The following is a 22,445-nucleotide window of genomic DNA, read 5'->3' on the forward strand; positions in this document are numbered from 1 at the left end:
TCACTTGCTCGTTCAAAGCAATTGGCACTTTTCTACAGAGCAAAATTTTCGAAGAAGCATTAGAATCAATCTGCAAAGAAACAGTGCCCAAATCACCTAGTTCAGCATCACAATTAACATTAGCAATGAAAACGTCATGATTAACAGAAATAAGATTCATTTCTTGGATAGTTCTTAAGCCTAGTAGACAATTGTACTTATTATCTACTACGATAAATTTAACAGCATGAACATTGTTATTTTTCAGGTTACAAACGTTTAAAGTAGTTTCTCCAACGGGTTTCATCGATGTTTTATTCCACATAGTCAGTTCTTTCGTGCATTTGGATATTTGCTCTTCATTTACAAATTTCTTTGAGATCGTGTTAACATCAGCTCCTGTGTCTAGTTGAAATCGAACATTGAAAGAGTTTACTTTCAGCAGTGCTGTTAGCCTCGAGTTAATTTCATTTTTCACTCCATGAAGGTATACGCTCTCGGCACTACGTTCGTTGTGTGACGATTGCTTCACTCACTGCGTCATCATAGACTTGGTGAATTTTCTTTTTACAAACAACTTTAAAGTGATTTCTTCCTTTACAGTGAGTGCAAGTTTTTCCATAGGCGGGACAAAAGAATTTGCCTTTTCGATGTTTTCGACCACAAAATTTACATTCAGCAACGATGTGACTATTTGCGCTTTTGTTGTATACGTATTCCTTACTTTTGCGATCAAGCTTGTGCACATTTGTTTCAGAATAGTCGGTTTCTTCTACAATTCGGTGATTTAATTCGAAATTGCGGCAAATTTTGATTGTTGTATCCAAATTTAGATTTTCTTCTCTGTTTTTTAATTTCTTATCTTACATACCGATATTCCAATTTTATCGCGTATCATCCGTTCGGTGTAGTTGGCAAAATTGCATAGTTCTGCTTTTTTTCGTAAATCAGTCAGAAAAAAGTTAAAGGGTTCACTTACTTTGGCTTCCCAGAATCTTCGAGTGTGAACGAGTTCGCTTTCTGCTTGCGTACAAAAATTTTGCAGTTTTTCCAGCAAGACTTGTGGATTCTTCTTGTCTTCTTCACTTAAGTAGCCTATGTAAATTGCTTTGCAACTTTGATTGCCTCAGGACCAGCACAGTTGAGTATTGTTGCTGTTTGAACTTCCTGACTTTTCTTGGACGCTCCACTGGCTATCATGTAGATTTCTACTTCGGTCTTCCAATCTGGGAACATTTGCGCCACATTTGCATTGTGTATATCCAACAATGATGGTTTTCTCGCGTCTAAGCTCATTGTAGTTGCTTGTCTTCTGAACTTAATCAATTTAGCATTTCATAATAATCCTCGCTGCCACCATGTTGATTGCTGTCGTCTCTATTTATTGAAAGACACAATCAGGGATTTATTGGGTTTGATGCGGGCTAAAACAACGTTCACCTGGCGAGACAAATAGCAACTGAACTGACAGAACGAAACGTAACACAGATTGCGCAACAAGGACACTTGAATGACACGTGACAATACACACACCAGTTCGTGTGTTGCAGATGCAAAGGGGCAACATCCAATATATCAACAATAATTCTGACGGTGTTAAATTATTACACCTAACGTTTCACATACGAAAGTTACGCGGCTGGAATTACCCTGATTCAGGTAGGTGGGTTGAAGGAAACCTCCGAAAACGCAAGAGCTGTCACTTTATATTGCAAAACGTGGTCAACAGTCGGGCAAAACTTTGGTCGTGGTCAAACGGGTCGTGCCACAAAACGTGGTCAACGGATAAATCAGACGGGCAAAATTTCGCAGGCTGAAAACACAAGGAGGTATTATCAAGCAACGATGCAATGCTAACCTTTATTTTTCCATCTTCAAAAAATAGGTAGGCCTAATGTAGATTGTAATGACTCTTCTCCCTATGTTACACTTCAGATAGTACAAACGAGATCTGGCTGCCAGAGCGGAGAAACAAAACTTCTGACAATGTCGACATGGAATGTCCTTTCTACAGGTACCAAAAAGGGGTGCAACTGGTGCATGTTATAGCAGCACCAGCTGACCTCTGGTGCTACCCTGACCTCGTTTTTTACCGTACACGGTTAACTTTAAAACATCTGCTTCATAAGAAAGCGGGACAATCTCATAAATGTCGTGAATCACTGTGGTTTTTTTATTGTTTGTAAAATTACGGCAACCAATACGTTCAGTACACACGTTATTTTGAAGTTTAAAAAATGAATACCCTAACATTCAGAGGTTTACATTGTCACGGATATAAAACTAGTATGCAGGAATCTCTTAACACATTCATCGGGAAAGCAGCGATGCTATTGAGGTTTTTCGTATGACATTCCTAAAGTAAAAGCAGGAAATGTATATCGTGACTTTGAAAGTCGAGAAGACGTAATGCTGTTTGGTTGAAATAAATATTTAATGAAGTAGCCAGCACATAGTCAGCTGTGCAAACTCAGATCAATGAGAAAAACCAACCGGTGTATTAATTGTTGAAATACTGAAAATTGCTTGCAAGATGGTATGACAGGCCTGTTCCAGCCACGGTTACCTTTATTTGCATCGTTTCAACGTGTACAGAATGGAAAAGACAACTTGCGCTAGCTGGGATTAAGCTAGCAACAATATTAGTCTGTTATATCGTTTCAAGGTCTGCTGTTGTTTAAAAAATGTAAAATTCGATAACTTTGCAAACTGAAGTGGAACGATGATTCTACAAATAACCCACAGCGATAATTTGGTTTAACCTACCTGGACCCAAACGTCAAATATTTTAACGAGACAACTTGACGCCATGACATTGTCACCATTGTTAAAACTAAAACTGTCTATCAGGCTCCTTAAGGAATTCTTCAGCATGAACAAAGGTTTGCAGAGGGAATATTGTCAGACAATTTTGATAGAGAGATAACTTTGTTGAACCAAAACCAAATAAAACCAACCACATGATGTTTAACATAATGTACAAAAATAAATTAGGAAACTTTCGCATTTTTTAGTTTATTTCTGTATGTTATGTTAAATGCCGTTTGGTTGGTTTTGTCAGCTTGAGTGTTAATACCATGAACAAAGTGCAGAATATGAAAACATGATTTCCAGCTGAGAAGTATCATGTAGCATTGTACTTTCAACCAATGCAAGAACTTTTATCTTCTCAGCTGCTGTTAAAAGTATATAAATATGAATACGACATAGCACGCAAAAAAAACGAAACGAATTTCAAGGAAAACAAACAACAATTAATCAACAGGTTTACAAACTACTTGTTCGTTGATGATAATCGAAATACTTCGACGCACAACGTTAAATTTCAATCAACGAAAGAAATTCTGATACTACCGCAAAAGCAAAATGCCCAGACAGCAAATCAGTCGCTTTTTACATTAATTCAATGTCTGTAGACGTTGCAGCAATGCAAAAAACGACTGATTTGCTGTCTGGGTTAAAGAAATCAATCATATTCAGATGGTTGTACCCAATAAACAATGGTTTTCACGGTAGGTAATACTTGAATGTACAATAGGTCTTATTCGCGGTTTAGTTTCCCACCACTATTAAACGTTGAATGGAAATCGAAGTTTAAAATAGTATTTACCCTAGCTTTTTACAAGATTCCATTAAAAAAAAGAGCTCAGAAATCGAACCTGACTCAATTACAGATTTCGTAAACAACGCGTATGCAGTTCTCCAACGCAACAAGTCAAATGCACGATGAGAAACAAGTGAAGGGCACAAATCGGAAGCACTAGCAAGTGAAAGAAGAAAGCTTTGCCCATAAAACGTCTCAATGACATTAGGCTGCTTGAAAGTAATTTTGTTCACTTTAAACGACGCCATTCAAAAAACAGCAATTGCTTATGACTTTAAGCATATACTAGTCTTGCATCACAAACCGCTATTTCACGCCCATGACGCTGAAAATAATGTTACAAATTTATTGAGTAAAAATTGTTAACTTGTGGTCAAACATATAAACAAAACCAAGTTTCTTGATCAGCAAAAATTTTCCCCGACAGCAGCGTACAGAGAGATAACAGGGCACTCGTACCACGGAAAATATCAAGGGATAAATGAGTTAATATTAAACTGCGGCTGTATAACACTGTTGTTTAAATTGGCTGCCAGTGCGGAAAAGTGATCCGCTTCATTGCCTCCCCAGCTGCTATAAAGCGGAACTGGCGGCCGATACACACCCTCCATCGCAGTAGACCCTGGCAAGGTTCCTGGGAAGAAGAGCTGATGCATAGCGAGGTTGTTGCAAGGTTCGTAAGAGGGTCCGGATGCAAGAGTCCCGCGATGAAGGCGGCTTTCTTCCGTTTCTTCGCATAGAAATTGTGGCTGCAATGGCTTCCTCACACCGATTGGAGCATTCAAATGGCGGACGTATTGCTCACGAACCCACAGTTCGACTCTATCCTGACTAGGCACGTTGTTATCCATCGATCCGTATCCGGATGTTGAACCTGTGGACAAAGAGCCGCTCACCCCGGCACTCACCATGCTTTGATGGCTCCCGTGGTCGGACTCCGGTTGCTCCGCATTTTCAAATTCCCGCTGCCGTTCCTCATATCTGAAAACAACACAGATTAATCAAAGCTACCAACTTCCCTTTTTCTCAAACACAATGTCATCAGATGTCACTTTTTGATTGTGCGAATTGACTGTTGAAAGCGGCATTGAAAAGGGTGCAAGAACTGAAACGGTTTTCAGTAATAGATTTTCTTTCATACTTCTCAAACCACTAACAAAAAGCACAATTCATTTTGGACTACAAAGTGAATGCAACGTAAACAACTCCAAAACCACAAGGTTGGTTGGTGGGGGAAGTGATCAAACTAACAAACAGCCTTCTTTTTGCGTACCCCATGGGAGGATCACTTTCATAGTCTTGGTTGATTTGGGTCCGTATCCAAAGTCCAACTCTCTCGTTCTTCTGTTCCTCGCTGACAACTTCATTCAGGTTGGACATGACTGGAGGCTGCACGCGCGGTGGAGCTAAAAAGTATGAGAGGGGTCTTCATGAAAACAAACAACATATTTCTCTTTTGCGCAGGCCAATAAGATGGTATGCTGCAATCCTGCTGCAGTGGCCAAATAAACTTTGTTGACACCGATTCGTGCGAAGACGATAGATCAGCCGTGGAACTCGGATTGTAGTAAGCAGTCTCTTTAACAAATTAACTTAGGCGGGTGTCTAAAAAGAATGGTTTTGCTTGGAAGTTAAACGCTGTGCCTGATTGGACCACCTCACTGCTACGTCTAGATATGAAAGAAACCTTCTATCACTGAAGTGCGACGTATGAAAAAATGAGATGAAAAGAGCAACTCACTTGGCTTTATGACATCATCGTTCTGACAGAGAAACTTGACAAGGTTTGGGTGTGAGGAAGCAGCGGGAACTCCCCCGAACTGTGCTTTGCGGTCTGCAAGGAAAACGTTTTTTTGTATAATTTCAAGCGTGTTTTAAACACAAATTAAAAAAAAATTATTATCAACGCACCTTGTGGCAAACTAGTCTTTGTAGCTTGACCAGCTTGTATTAGTACTTGACCACTGTGATAAGCTTTGGCAGGGAACGACGAAGAAGTGGTTGCGACCCTCAATGAAGATGGGGCCATGTGCCTGCCCTCGTCGTATGAGGGGTCATGGATTTCTTGCTTAACACTTTCTAATTGACACATTTCTAAACACAAATTCATTTCATATCAAGGTGTACACGTCGAATTAGAATAGGTTGATAAACCAAGATAACGCCTGTCCTATATTACCAGTGAATACTTTTTTCGCCTGGACTGGCTTTAAAGACAGGCATGATGAGCACTGACTAGCTAAATAGCTTTCACTGCATTTACTGCCATAACTGAAAATCGTTCACAAAGTAATTCCGGACAGCAAATCAGCCATTTTTTACATGGATTTAGCGTTTGCAGACGTTGAATCAATGTAAAAACGGTTGATTTGCTGTCGGGGGTTATAGGCGAATTCTTCGTAAACAATTCTTCGTAAAGCAATTCTTCGTAAGCAATTCTTCGTAAAACAATTGTTCGTAAACAGTTGTTGGTGAAATGAAATCCGTAAAAGAATTTTTCGTAAAGCATTTCTTCGTATACATCAAATCTCCATTGCATGCACCAATAAATGCTTTGGGAAGAATTGTTTTACAAAGAATTAACTTTACGAAGAATTGTTTTACGAAAAATTGCTTACGAAGAATTGCTTTACGAAGAACTGTTTACGAAGAAAACGTCGGACACCGCTGTCGGGTATGTTGTACCTGTGGCTTTGTGGAGGTCAAACGTATAATTGGTTTCGACAACTTCAGTGTTACTTTGGACTCCTTTCAACTGGTCCCGTAACCTTTTGATTTGAATGAAAAAATGAACTTTGTCTTGAGCCCGTGGAAACTGTGCACATCTCGCGCTGGTGGAAGGCATGACAAAGATGAACTGAAATTAAAAAAATCAAGGGTTGATTTCAGGGTTGTAAAAAAAAAATTTTTTTTTAAATAAAACCCAGCCCACCCCGGATTTCAAGGGCAAAAACGGGCTTTAATGGGTTTTATGGGCAAAAACCGGTTTTATTACGTAAAAACAATCGAAATAAAAATTTGGCGGAATTTGTTTATTATGAAAAACCATGCTCCTAGTCAGTGAGTTGCTGGTTGCCAAATCGGCTAAATGTAACACGAATTTGCTTAGTTTTAGCATTAGTTGCAACAAAACTAATGCTACAAAAGATTACAGTCTGGATGAGCACCCAAACTTTGCTGCTGCAGTATTTATTTGATTATGTATAGTTATTGAAACAACACTTTTAAAAGCTTTGAGAAAAAGCATTGTTCTTTCACAGATGTTGCTATAAGTTTTTTTCTTGAACAGCTTTGAAGATTTTTCTCAAATTGGAGCAGAAATCCCTACCTGGCAACACTAGTTTTGTAGATCTAGCCACGTTCTTTAGAAAACACCCGGGTTTTTTAAGAAAAACCCAGCCCAGACGGGTAGCTAACCGTGTACCCGGGTAGTTATCCACTACAACCCTGGTTGATTCCAAACATGCAGTCTGCAGGAAAACACTTATGCCAAGTACCGTACCCAGAAACATCTTTTTTACAACTTTTAAACCTGCAGGTACTGGACGTTGAGAATGTAAACGCATACGAAGTAAAACGTACGGTAATACGAAAGAATTAATGATAGAGATCAAAAACAAGTAAAAAAAAGCAAGTATTCCAGCTAAGACTTCTCGGAAGATGTGTGTACATATCTATTACGGGATTTAAAATTTGTTTTTTTCGGCGAGTTTGAAGAGTTTGAGTCTTTTGAAAAATCCAACCACAGTTTATACAGGCACAAGAAGAAGATGATTGTAAAAACTCCACTCAAATTGCAACACAGTTAAACTTGTTTAATCGGACCATACCAAAACCAAGTCAAACTGTTCTAATTAACAAAGGAGACCCATAAGATGGCAAAAACAGCACAAATGTATTTGGCACCAGCGAAAAGATTTATTAAGTGGTTGGGTTCATTGAGCGCAAGCGTTTTTCATGACTGGTTGCAGATAATTACTGTAGCATACACCTTAAGTTTTAAAGACATAAAAGGAACTTGTTTAAGTTGTCCTAAAATGGTTATAACTCAAAAAAAAACTATGATATAATAAGGGCATGAAAATCAATAGCAGTGTAGTGTTGCAATCGACCACCCATGAGGACAATTAAACGAAATTCAACAGTTATTCATTACCGGCAGTAATTAATTTAATGGTCCCTAAGGATAACCAAGTTTTTCCGTTAGTTTGCATAATACAATGCTATTTATGTTATCTGCTGGACTTACTGTGTCTGTTCCTGGAATTGTATTGCTTTGTTTTCCAAAAGTAAAATCTTTCTTTTTTTGACCAAACATTTCTTTGCTAAAAATCTCATAGATTCCTTTGCCATTAAATACAGCAATTTTAGGTCGGTACTTTTTAATCTTTTCGATCAGTTCCTTTCCACCTTCACGGATCTCAAAACTGTAAAATACAAAGATGTTTGTTGTCTTTAAAATTGAATACAAATTTTGAAAAGTGCAACCAACGATTCAAACCATAAGTCAATCTCTACCTGCTTTTGAATATGTTGTAGCACGCACAGTAACCATAACTGATGTGTGTTGCTGATATTGTATTATAAACCGTCAAGTTTTCAAACAAAACAAAAAAGAAAAACAATCCTTTTAGCAGAGACATTCTGATTCATCCATTTTTTTACTGTACATTGATTTAATTTGTGGACACTGACACTTGTGTTGGAGATCTTCATTCATTGCCCATTATTGTGTAATTTCAAGCTTTATAACACTTGCATATTATAAACCCACGTTCATTTCAAGGCAGAGGTAAAGCAACTATATAGTATTATAGCATGTGAGCTGCTACTGCATTTTTCTCTAACTTAAGACTAATTTGTATTTACGGAACTTGATGGTTGAATCTCCTTATTTTGTAAAGCTAATTTCGTGTTAATTCCTGACTCTGCAACTTGTTCCTAATTGCTTAGAAAATGAGTGAAATTCTTTTTAAAAAAGTGAAGAAAACAAACAAAACCTAAATATACTAAAATGCTTGAGCAACTTACCTGGTCAAATCTTTGCTTCCTGGAGTAGTACGAGGAACTATATTAGTGAATCCGACACCAAAGTCAAGTGCCTTGTAATCTTCCATACCGGTGAGGGGTAATGGTATCAAACCAGCTAAGTACAAGCACTTCCCTGGTGCAAAATTCAACACATATACAATAAGTTAGCACATAAACTGACCAAGTAAGGTGATCGTAAACAAATTCCAGTGAAGCAATGGAAAAGAAATTTGCTATTTATATAGTTTAAAACTAACGTGGGTGAACTATTTCTATTTTATGTAGCCTACACCAACTGAAACACATAAAATAGTGCATAGAAATGCTAATTATTATACTAAAAGACTTACGTTTAGTACATATATACATTTTTAGTAAATATACACAATTTTACGTTCAATCGCCAAATAGACCTTAAAACGTTTGACAAACATGAAAATATCAGCTGATGTGTCTAGATTTAACAACAGCATCTGTGACGACCTCAAACATAAAAAAGACCACATATTAATGCATGTAATATATATTATATATATATAGTGTACAACATGGGACATTGCAGTCAATTTTACTTACAAAAATGATTTCCAGGCCCAACATAATGATGACCTTTATACACAGAGAACAATCCTGGATTGATACCGATCTAAACATTTTCAACAATGATAACCATAATGTAGCACCCAATAAGATATGAATAGCTTAACCACGATTAATTGGACCGCAACTGGACTAAGCCGAATTGAACCAATTACGTGGGTGGTCCAATTAAGCAAAGAGAACAAATTTCATTTTGTTCCTTTTTTAATAATTAGTTATTTGGTAGCTAACTAAATAGTTTATTAGTTATTTGGTAGCTAAGTAAATAGTTTATTAGTTATTTGATAGCTAACTAAATAGTTTAGGCAAACTTTGTCTTTGGAGTCCCGAAGCTTGGTTTTTCATTTTGTTAAAAGTTTATATATATTTTTCTTTATTGTTTGATTTAGGCGATTTTTGGAAGCCATTTTTATATCGATGCGCCAATAGCATCCATTCATTCTACAAAAGGCAGGTAATCTGATTAAACACGGGCCGATTAAGCGGGGATAATTGTACATTTCAGGGGTTCTCAACCGGGGTCTGTGAAAAGTTTTCAGGGAGTTTATGAAAGTTTTTAAATTTGCAGCATGATTGATAAATTACAACATTTAAATATTGTTTATGTTTTATTTGTGTATTTACAGTGATTTTCAAACTGTATTTGCGATGTTCTGGTGCGTCGTTTGAAGTTTCAAATGGCATTGCACAAAGATTTGGTTTCCTAATTTAAAAGAATGTTATGTAAAAAAGTTAAATCTTTTTATAAAGCTACATGTATGTTCAAGTGGATTCATTTAGACAGCAGATTATTGATCAATGCTTAATTCGAAGATGGAAACGTCTACAAGACTCTACATCCTGTTAGCACTCACAGTGCTGCCATAACTGTGATTGCAACAAAATTTTAATCACAAATGAAAAATTTTTTGTATATAAAGGTTGCAGACATTCCGTTAATTTTCAATAAAATTTATAGAAAAACATTAAATTATAAAATATTGATAGCCTACATATTAATGCTCATAACTAAATACCTCATAACTTCATCAATGTTATCAAATGTCATAAGTATATAGTTGTGGGTTTACAAAATTCTTCTAAGTGCGTCGCTTCAAAACTTATGAAACATTTGTTTCCATTAAAGAAACCAACAGAAGCCAGAGGAAGAGGTAGCTCCGAAAAAAAGAAGCCAGAGGAAGAGGTAGCTCCGAAAAGATGCACTAACACACAGTACTGGTAAGTTAACAGAAGGGATATATTATATACTGTACTATTTCAGATAAAACTTTGTTAGGAGTCCGTACTCCGTAATTGCTTCGAAGGCACCAAAATGGATCCACCAAGAAAAAAGGTTGAAAACCACTGGTTTATTTTATATGATATGCAAACAATACATAACTTTCATATAAGAAGCAAGACCACACCTTTGCTCAATCAATCAAACCTCGATGATTTGGGTTATGTAGTGCAAACAACTGCACAGTAATCTCCCATTAGCCATTCTTAGTTTGAATCTAGATAAAAAGCATATAATACGGTAGCTTAAGGGAGTCAACAAAGAGTCTTCAATAAAGATAAACTTTAGATTGCTTGGTGGCTACAAGTCAACTGGGTCTTTACAAATCTTAAAAATAAAACACAATAATTTTACGTGATCAGAAACAATTATTGGTGAGAATCCTTTGATATTGCTCTAGTAATTTCCACAAGTTACAAAAGTACACTCAGCAACAACCTCTCTGACTCACGATTAAAATGTCCAATCCATGTTTGATTCGATCTGGCAAAAATCTTGCCATCAGCTCCTCTTCCGTCACTCCTTTAAATCTGAAAACAAATTTTATACTGAAGAAGAGCTATGAGACCTGAGCATAGTTTTTTTAAACTTTCCATTTATGCTAATGCAACTGTTTTAACTGTATTTAACATTTGTGCTCATAGGCGCCGGGTTTTGAAAATTGCCGGGGGGGGCAAACTTTCTAGCCGACTGATTGCTTACATTCAAAATGCTGATGTTTGTTTGTCAGCATTGATGTTTGTTTGCGTCTATCTGCCATTGTATATCGCCAAGCTTTATAATGTAGGCTCAGGCCTCAAAATTCACGTCACAGCATGTGATGTCCGCGGGAAGTACCATCTAGATCGGACATATTTGTCCACCGAGAAATAACACAGAAACTAGCGATACAAATCGTCATTGCATAGCACGAACAATTGTTGCAATAATAAATTTTCCAGCGCATTCTAACGCGCATCTAGAAAATGTGAATACTGTATCCCTTAGCTTCCATTCAAGAAGGAAAACTTTCGATTTTTACGTTGCTTCAACGATTGATGACATTAAATCAGCGTAGCAAAGGTGAATTTTTCGCTAAGAATCGATAGGAGTACAAATACTTCTACACCAACGATGGGCAAACTGCGGCTCGTCAACATAAATTTTGCGGCTCTTGTATTCAATAGTAATATTACAAAAAAAATTAAGATTATACATTATAAATATGTTATCTCGCGCTGACAACCGGGCAGTGGCATATCTAGGGTATGGCAGGCATGGCTCGCATTGATAGGGGCGCGAAAATCGGTTGGTAAAAATTAAAATTTGTTACTTACACTTTCTTTAAAATCTAATTTGCACCTAATACAATACAAAAATCAAAAAGGAGTCTCTCTTTTACTGTAGCCATTGTTAAACAATGGATTTGTGACGTTGCAAAAGCAACATTGTGCCTCTCCTGGCTCATTTTGCGTTCTTGTTTTTTCATATAAAGTGGACTTGAGTGCCATGCATGGGTGTACGCCTTCCGACGTATCGTCCGTCGTACACCTGACCCACGCTGCAGCCGTTGAAGCTTAGAAGTAGCATCGGAATTTACTTATTCATTTTTAGAAGAATTTATAACTTTGTAAAATCAAAACATCGTGCAACCTTGACAAATGAACGCTTGGAAGAGTTAATCCGCACAGCATTAACAACTTATCGTCCAAATTTTCAGAGTTTAGCGAGTCAAGTACAAAACTAATACGAATAAACAATCATTGTGTTTTTATTGCTGTTATGTATTTGGTGTCAACTGATTTTGCGGCTCGCAGGTGTTTATGGTTTATCCGCAAGCGGCTCTTTCTTTGAACAACTTTGCCCACCCCTGTTCTACACTAATCACGCGCAATTTAGTTCAAGTTTTACGTCACAATGTCTGGCTCTGATCTCCGAGTAATAATGATACAGCAAGGTTGGTTACTAAATTAGATTATACGAGTAGGCTATTACAGCAAGATGCAACAAAATTTGTTAAGTTTTGGTATTACAGTAAGAAAGAAAAGACCCAAGAAAAATTCACTTTCGCTCACATGACACGCAAACTTATAGAAACTAGTAGCGTTGGTGTAGAAATTTTCCGGCTCCTGCCCAGAGTATTGTGACGCAATAAGCCACACGACTTCGTTTGGGGGAAGTTAATCAGTTATGTGACGTAACGTATTGACCAGCTACACGGCGCTTTGACTCTTCAAGCGCTAGTCATTGGTCTGATGAAAGCCTTTCAGAGTGACTTGACTGATTTTTTAAAAAGCCTTCTAAAACCGTAGTTATAGTTCTGAAATGGCGAAGAATTATTATCAAGATAAAGTGATTAAGCATGACGATCGACGGCTAAAACTGGTGTGTCCGCCGTGAGACTTGATTTGTCCGCCGAGATAGCTGCTCAGACCGGACACGTTTGTCCGCCGTCAACAAAAATGAATTTCGAGGCCTGTAGGCTACTTCGAATTATATGCTAGTCACTTTGAACTTTAGCTCTTAATATGCGTAGATACTAAAATTGAGCAAACTGCACCTCGTTATTGACACTCTCAAGAAAAAACAAAGCAGAATAAATCAAAAAAAAAGTTTTTCAATCATTGTTATTATGCTTCAACGGCACCATGCTGGCGTTTATCAGCTACCGTACTTTTGTTATCTTAGGAGCAGCGCTCTTGTTGCAACAAGTAGATCTTTTAATTGAGATCGATCCGCAATGAAGGTCAAACTAACGCAAATTTGAACTTACAAACATTTGCTTTAGGATTTTAAAAAAAATAATTTGCCGGGGGGCAGCCACCCCGAACTAAATTCACGGGGGGGCGCCGCCCCTCTGCCCCTCCGGAGTCGGCGCCTATGTTTGTGCTTCACCATTACTCTTTTAGTGTACGGAGGTATAAATACATGCTGAAGGAGCAATATTGCTTATTTCTAAAAATTTAACAACAATTAGCTGAGCTTTTTCAAGTTAACGGACAAATAAGTCGACTTTTTTCATTTTCTAAATAAAAAGCAGTTAACTATATGAGTGCAACGTTTTATTTAAAAAGTAATAAAACAATAAAAAACATAGATGAAATCAATTATATAATGTAGATTTTCTAGATGATTATCCAATTGATGTGTTTAACCAAGTTTCTCAAGAGAAAGATATGGATCATAAATTAGAGTGACAGGGACACCATGAACTTTGAGGCTATGGCTATTGTAAATGGTAGCCATCGCAAACGTTAAAACTACACATGGAATGATTGGACTCGTAACTACAATGAAGAAACTAATCAAAAATGATTTAGCACCATCAGTCCATCACCAAAACAAAGTCTGATGGCATACTTAAATATTACCATATCTAATGTTGAATCATAAGTGTACTGTTAGCAGTTAAATGTACACTATTCAGATTTTAGTATATATATATTCATTGCACTTAAATTTGCCACACTCATAGTAGATAAATATTGATAAGTTACTTTTTATCAAAGGAAGCTGGTATGCAAGTCCTCCCCCTTGGTAACTCATGACAAAAAGGAATTGACCAAAACATGTGGATTAAAGTGTGTGAACAGTAAAGCAAAGGTAAAGTAGTTTCACCCTATAGGTTTGGTGGAGTCCTGTCTTTGTCATGAGTTACGGTACCAAGGGGGGGGGACTTGTAATTTGTATACCAGTTCCACAAAATATACTCCCAAACTAGCTGATAATCTTGTATTAAACCCATGAACTGTTGATGTAGATTGTTGGCCATATGATTGATCTTCTGCACAATTTTGGAGATAAACTATTTTGGAATTAAATCAACAATGAAATTAACCAACACCTTTTATGTAGGCTACGGTACACACTACGGCAATTGATATCATAAAATTCTTTGACTCACCTGTTGGTTTTTCGCTTGGCTTTTCTTGTGGAGTCAATGGCTTTGTATTGTTTTGTTAAAATACCTTCTTGGAGATTCATTGGTTTATCTTTTGATGAATAAACACCCTTTTTCACAATTCCATTAATTTGAGCAACTCGTGTGAAGTCATTTAAAGCTGTTTTGTCATTTTTAGCTTTCATCAAACTTTTAGGTTCACTACTCAAATTTTGATCACTCATTCCACAACTATGTATCCTGTTTATTTAACAATAACAAAAAACCTTTATAAGATAAGTTAACTGTAAACGCTACTCTACTTTATCGACTAATACGCAAATCCCATAAACACACTGAACCGCCCACAACAAAAGTTCTTTATCTTTATTGACAAAGATTCATTCCAGTCGAGTCAGACATCAGAAATCACAAGATACATCCACATGAGGTCTCTCTACTACGCCAAATTATTGTAAGGGAGAGAGAGTAATAACTTGCCAATCAGATTTTATAATAGTACACAACAAGTTTACATCACAACAACATATAATTCACAAACATAGAGAAATTCTTAAAAATAATTAGTTTTCAACAATGCAATCTGATTCAGAAATAAAACCAAACTGAACTGATTAGCCAGGAGCAGCGAGAGTAAGGTGCAAGAAGTTGTGGGTTTGAGTGAATAAACTTGTAGCATTACGTTTCTTTAAAAAATATCTGAAGCTATTGACAGAGTTTTTGTAAGAGATATATATTTAAGTCGCAATATAACACTATATTGTTCAGATAGACAAATTAAAAACTTCAACAAAAGCCACATAAAAACAGTCATGGCCTACTCACTACTGTAAACACAGCGGAAACAAACAATGCTACATTTGACTTTGCCTACCACGTTACTACTACATCAAAGTTATTTTTTCAAGTTTCTAAACATTTTATATTTTAAACCGTTTAATAGTCAATGGACAATCAACACCTGCAACTTTTACCTACTTGCAGGCATTAATCTACCAAGCAACTTGGCCTACTGTAGCCTGAAGCAGGGCCGGATTAAGGCGGGGGCTGATGGGGCTGCAGCCCCAGGCCCACCAAAAAAATAGGCCCACCGATAACACCTTACTAAGAGCAACTGACATGCTTATTATCAGGATCGAAAGAATAAAGGACGAAAATCATAGAACGAATGCTAACTGTGTAAACCAGTGGTTCTTAACTCATTTGCCAACAATTAAACCATTGTTTGATACACGTTGGGAAGCACACGATATGACGCTATACATGCGCTAAGAAAAGGTTATCAAGCAGTTCTTCAAGTCTTGAAAGCAATGTAGCCTATAATGACAATGACAAACAATCCAGACTCAAGAAACAGCTAAGGGTTTATCTTGTCAACGGAAAAGCTTGAAACCGGTATTTTAATTGAGTAATGGTCGTGCATAATGGAACGGTTTCGTAAAACTAGCCAACGCTGCAGGATAGCAAAATTACTTTGAATAAAGCAACAAAATTGGTCTACATGACTTTGCTCAAATATTAAGATCCCAATTTAAGAATTCGAAGAAAAGGGTAGAGTAGGTGACCGTCATCATTATATTGAAGAAATTTCAAGAAAGAAGAGAAGAAAAGTATGCTTGGATAGCGAAGGTGGATCTGAAGACACATCACTTGATCCATCGAGCAGATTCAAAGTAGACTCATATTTGCCAATCATTGACCAAATTATTTTGTGTATGAAATCCCAATAGCAGCATACGATCGTCTTCAAATAAGCTTTCGTTTCTGGCGGAATTAAACACCAAGTCTAGACAATGTATTAGTATTAGAAAGGCAAATAAACAAACATCTCTCTCTCTCTCTATAACTGTAAAATTGAAGAGAGTGCTAAAACATTGCTTCACAATTATCCAGACGATCTAGATTCTAGAAGAATCACTGCCTGAAAAGATGATTTATTTTTCTGCACCCATTTTTATTGCTTCAAAGAGTAAAGAATCAACTGCGTTCATCCATGGGCCAGAAAAGGCTGCATTCCTTAGCCATAGCCTACTCTTCATTGAAAACAAAATTTTGGAAAAATATACACCGGTAATGTTATTAACAGTTTTGCTTTGTCTAAATCCAAAAAATATGTCATTTGAATGTGTTATTGTAAAAATGTTAAATACTGTACTTCGGGTATAATTTTTGTTATTTCATTTTAATTCTGATTGGTACAATGAGGGGAATGAAATATAGGCCTCAGATTACCATATAGCCCCAGGTCCACCAAAACCTTAATCCGGCCCTGGCCTGAAGGGGTCATGAACTTTAGTTGGTTGGTTTGAATCTTTATCCTCGGACTGACAAAGCCTTGATTGGTAGTTTCGCATACTTGTAGAGACTTTTGACGCAGGGCCAATTACCGAGATTGATAGAGTAAAGTTTTCCGATTGTGGAAGTGTTGTTGCCGGGGAATTATTTCATTCACTAGGTAGGCTACTGCTGAATGGAGAGCATTCCTGAAATGCGTTGCTCAAGCGCACACCCGAGAGTCGAACCAGCGCCAGCTGCGCCACGTGATCTTGAATCGACCGCGTAACCACTGAGCTAACGGTGCGGACATAACTGAGCTAACTCAACTGAGCTAGGTCTAACTAGCACTGAGCGAACGGCCTGTGTGTCGAAATGTGGTAGCAGTGAAATTGTGTTTCAGGTGAGACTTGGAGGATTGAATTTAGGTTGCATTGGGTAGCCTATCCTTTTCTCCCAATAAATCAGTAAAATCAATACCGTTAGCACACATGGCTGTTTAATTGCTCAATTGTCTTAGTTGTGTTGAGTTCTCTAAAACGCAGGTTTGGCCGAGGCTAATTCAAAACCTTTATTTCAGCGTTTCTTAACCGGGGGTGCTAGTGTAGCGATCCATTATTTCATCATGTAAGTTTTCCTGCCTTTTACTATAATGAACTAGTTTAACCTAAATTTAATTCGTAGTGTTTCTGTAATTTTCCATGTAATCTGCTCCCGAAGTGAATAAGAAAAAAGGGAACAGAAAATAAAATGATTTGTTCGCATTTGGCGAGAGCCCAATTAGACAAAGAGCAGTCTTGAGGGTGCTGGAACAGACTGTAGGGGGTGCTAAATGCATGCAGTATAATATCAAAAAATGCCTTTTTACTTTTTTGCATTTTTTCGTCTTTCTGCCAGTATCAGCAGTTGTCATATCAATAATTGCTGTTTCGAAGTAGCCTACGCCCCACATGATTTGCTGTTATTTAATTGTAGTCATCTCCCAGTCAAGTACTCAAAATTGATCCTGAGTAGATTGTGCGAACTTACCTGGTGGTGGTGGGTGCTTTGTTGTAATATTGTTGCTCACCTTTCGCTTCTAGAAACCGCCATCACTCATATCCAGAGTGGACACAGCAGCCCTTCTTGGCAGACATGAGTGATGATAATTTATAGACTAAAGGAGGGGTTGATTGACATGCAGGTGAATCAGAGTTGTCGGACAAAATTTCGTCCTTCCGCTTGCTGATTTCTGGTGTGATCAGTTGACAGAATAGCCTGCATTATCACGAGCAGCATTGGAATTGGTCGTTCCATTTCCCACCACCTACCTGTGTGTGTGAAATGGCGTTCTCCACCATACTCCAAATCAAAACAATTGGCCGGAACCGCCTTCAACATGGGTTGCTCCATGATATGCGAGTGGCTTTGACCAATACGAAGCCTCGAATAAAGAAATAGGTCCCACATAAGCAACAACAGAAATCACATTGATACGTGTGTAAATGTGTAACTAGTTAGTAGTTACCCAGCTGGGAAACTTAAGTACGGTATGCTTAAGTTTGTCCATGTTCTTTTACCCCTTTCTTTTATCACCAATGACGACAGTAGTTTTGAAGAATAAACAAAATGATTAATTTGCACATCGCTTTCCTTTCAATAGTGCAGGCCAAAGTTTAATGGCGATGCCGAAATTTTGACATGCTTTTTGATCGTGAAAAATTGTATGTTTCCGCATCAAATGGTATGATATGCTTCTAAACAGCTGATATTAGTCCCTCGGCATCACAATTGATGAAAATGGTTGTTTTAATGTCTATTTTCTAGCATATCGTATATGTCGTACAGTCGTAGTATCATTGTTCATATCTGTTTAGCTTTTTCTTTCTTTTTAATTGATTTTCAAATTTTCTGGCCCCCCCCAAAAAAAACTCTTAGATTCGCGCCTGGTTATAACAGTAGAACTCGGTTAATCCGGATCTTCGCCTAATCCGGATGAAACTGGAAGTACAAATGATTTGTAATCTTTTTCTTAAGAAACGGCTTCGGATTATCCGGATTATTTAATCCGGATCTTCGTCTATTCCGGACAAAAGTTGCGCTTTTTCTATCGCTTTATCCGGATTTTCCAGACAGTTTTGCCATTTTATGCTAAAACGTAACGTGGCTTATTGCGAGAAATTTCTTATCTATTGTTCCGTTAATGTGACGCAATAAATTATTGCGGATTTCTTCTTTTCATGAACAGTAATCCCTCCTAACGCAAAATTCCTACACAAATGCCCAAACTCGTACTGTAACTTGAAAAGATGTCGGTGGAATTTTCGGCGGTATGTCGGTGATGTTTTTCCAATAGAAGACTTTGTTTGATTTTTTGTAAGTTTTCCAAAGAAACTCGTCTTCCGTAACTGTTTTCAAAAGTTTTGAGTGACTACAGATTATTCCTACACGCATGTCTGAAGATATAACTTTTGCCAGTGTGTTCTTGCGTTAGACGCAGAGTCTACAAATACAATCGTTTTACATGCATAGGCTACTGCAGTGGTTCCCAACTCATGGGTCGCGACCCAAAGTTGGGTCGCCTGATAATTTTTTTGGGTCGCTTGTTTTTCAGGCATATTGTATCTTGGGCGAAAAAAATAACAATAAAAAAAATTTAAAACGTGATGAGATCGATCACAAAACTGGAAAATATAAACACAAGTCATGAAGCGTTTCATGTCGAGACATCGGAAAGCTTTGTAGCATGATCGTAGTGCAAGAAGTTTTAACAATTTTCGCTTTTATTATTGTTATTATTATTATTAAATGTAAACCCAACAAAAATTTCAGTCTCAAACATAAATTAACTTGACAAAGTTACGGGATATATATTGTAACGTGCACTATATGTCACGAACGCTATGTCGGACAAACTATGACAAAGTTTTCCACACATTGGACCACGCATAGTCTGGTGTGGTAAAACGCATCAAAGACAAAGCCCCAAGTGCTGTATGGACTTATTGCTTTCTCCACAGAGAGGCCTTTGCTGCAAAAAAGCTGTCTCAAGAGCTGCACGAAGTGTTGAATGATGTGAAGTGTGTAAACTTCATCAAAACAAGTCCACTAAATGGGCATTTGTTTTCGTCTTTGTGGATTCTGATTATTATTATCAAGCATTGCTGTTGCACACAGAAGTGCAATTGTTGTCGCGAGGTCGTGTCCTGAAGCGAGTTTGTAATTTGCGAGAAGAGATTGCTATTTTCCTGAGACAACAGAACTGTGTAAAATTAGTCGAGAAGTTTTTGCAAGAAGATTTCAAGGCAAAAGTTGCTTACCTTGCGATATATTTGACTCTCTGAATTGTCTAAATTTATGTATGCAAGGCAACGGTTTTACGGTGATAGATCATGCCGCAAAAGTTTCTGGTTACCACAAAAAACTCATATTCTGGAAAAGTTATGTCACCAGAGATGAGTACGATATATTTCCTCAGCTAACGCAATATATCTGTGGCAATGAAGTTGATATTAAGCAAACGATAATTAGACACCTGGAACAGTTTGCCAAAAAGTTTGTGCACTACTATAGAGAATCTCTAACACTTAATAACCAAAATGATTGGATAATTGATCCATTTGTTCGAAAAGATCTGCCTCAACTTTCCACCCATGTTGCAGAACAGTTTATGGACATAACGACAGAAGTAGCAAACCGTATTTCTTTTGCGTCCTTCAAAGACAAATACCTCAAAGATTCTGCAAACATCCATCTTTGGGCTTTCATGTACAAAGTGTATCCCACAGTTTCACAATTAGGGATTCAAAAACAGATTCCATTTGCAACAACTTGGCTTTGTAAGATTGGATTTAGCGCCATGTGTGTATTGAAAACTGAACAGCAAAACCGGCTGGAAGTTAAAGCCGACATGCGGCTATGCCTAAGCAACATATAACGCCTCGATTTCAAAAACTCACTGACAGCAAGCCAGCACAGCCTTCTCATTAGTGATTTGATAAACATATTATTTTCGGAAAAAGTTACTGCTTTTGTAGTGCTGTTTGTTTGCAATACAATCTTGTATGGCTTTTAAAATATTACGACAATTTGCTTGGGTCGCAAGATTTTACCAAATTGAATTTTGTTTTAGAATGGGTCGCCTTTAAAACGAGTTGGGAACCACTGGGCTACTGCATTACAAAAGAATTCTATCGCTAATATGGTGATCGCGCGTCTCGGAATTGGCAGATGACCACACTAATGCATTCAATTTCGGTGATTTTTACCGATTCCCTTCTATCTAGGTAACGTCAGGCTTGATAGAACCGTCATCGGTTAATCCGGATGGAATCGCCGGTCAAATCGAATCCGGATTAACCGAGTTCTACTTTGTAATTTGAATTTCAAGCCAAATACCAAATCCTGAATCAACTTCGTTAAAACAACTGCACAGTTTGTTAAACAACAAGAGACTTCATTACAAAATATATCGCCAGCGATCTAAAGGCATGTCAATATTTCGGCCTCTACGAAACTTTTGGTCGGCACTGTAGTAGTCGTATGTCAACGATAGTTAGGGGGTGCTAGATTGTTCAGGCCTGTTTACAGGGGTGCTAGAGTCAGAAAAAGTGAAGAAACGCTGCTTTATTTAATATGTAGCCTATAGGCCAACTTTTTAAGGTTTTGAAGGTGTTAAGTTTTTTTCTCTTTCAGCAGTGGGGTAGCTACCCAGTGGATGTTGTGAACAAATCCAAGGGGAGACTCGTAGAGGCGGCAAAAAACATACTTGATAAATATTCTATTTGAAAAGTCGTCGATGGGACTACAACACTTCTGGGCATGATTATGGCGAGAAGTGATCAGGACACGATGATCTTCGCTACTGATTCATTTCAACATAGGCTAACAAGCTTGGCGTTGAATAACAAAACTCCGGCAACAGGAGCACCAAATGAAAAACACCAAAACGACTGACAGTCTTACCCCTGCTTCTGCGAGTTTTAGACCCAGGCTAAGTTATCGCAAGTTGTCTTGCAGGGGAGGTGACTTGTCTAGTACTCACACCCGTTGGTCGACGTTGTCTTACGCGCGAGCTTCCGATATCGGGTTTGATTAAAGGAAAGTCGACCCTTGTGTCCTGTCAGGAACAACTTAGGTTTGTGACACCGAAATTGAGCAAAATCCCCAAAACGGACTTAGTTGTTTCGTGCCACATGCTTATATTGCTTTGATGGTCAGATCGAACAGTCGGGCAATCAGTCAATCACTTAGCCTATTATGTGACTGTAGCTATTATTGCAGGAAACAACACAATCTGTGCTTTCTAGAATCGTTATCATTCATAAAAACTTCAACGTTCTGTATTCTTTCTGCTTTTCAAATATGCGAACCAATTGAAGTAGCTTATGAAATATTTTTCTGTGATTAGGCCTACAGATACCGTGTTTAAACGATCGTCGATTGGCCGTGACCTGTTTTGTTCTCAACGAATAAGTTGTGATTGCGCAGACTGAGTTTTGGTACTGCCATAAACTACACAAAATACTTTCAAAAAGGATTATTGTGCAAAGATTTAGATTAACTAAATATTGATTTAACAGCTATGAAAAAAACATGTGATCAGCTACTTCAGGATAGGGTGCAAACACTTCCAGGCAGTAGGTTTACTGGTTTAGCCTACAGTACTACACCAGCATGTCATGTTCAAAATAAAATCAACGCTTGTGCGTCAGCTAAATACAGCTCACTGATAAACATTCGATGGAAAGACAACTTGCAAGTAATCGCTGATAGCTGTTCTTTGAAGACTTGTCGACAAACTGTTAGCTGACGAAGTA

General features: G+C 37.6%; 1 protein-coding gene across 1 annotated transcript; it reads right to left on the reverse strand.

The window, feature by feature from the left end:
* Positions 1-1,394: 1,394 nt before the first annotated feature.
* LOC145786717 (uncharacterized) lies at positions 1,395-14,609 on the reverse strand. Its single transcript, XM_082598440.1, has 10 exons — positions 14,377-14,609; positions 10,945-11,023; positions 9,191-9,260; positions 8,615-8,747; positions 7,833-8,010; positions 6,269-6,440; positions 5,495-5,677; positions 5,325-5,417; positions 4,857-4,989; positions 1,395-4,564 (listed from the first exon to the last, which is right to left on the reverse strand). The coding sequence occupies exons 1-10, from the start codon at positions 14,595-14,597 to the stop codon at positions 4,054-4,056; spliced, it is 1,773 nt and encodes a 590-aa protein (XP_082454566.1). The 5' UTR covers positions 14,598-14,609; the 3' UTR covers positions 1,395-4,053.
* Between the last annotated feature and the right edge of the window lie 7,836 nt (positions 14,610-22,445).

The sequence above is a fragment of the Aplidium turbinatum genome, chromosome 17 (assembly GCF_918807975.1).
Source record: "Aplidium turbinatum chromosome 17, kaAplTurb1.1, whole genome shotgun sequence".
Taxonomy (NCBI): Eukaryota; Metazoa; Chordata; class Ascidiacea; order Aplousobranchia; family Polyclinidae; genus Aplidium; species Aplidium turbinatum.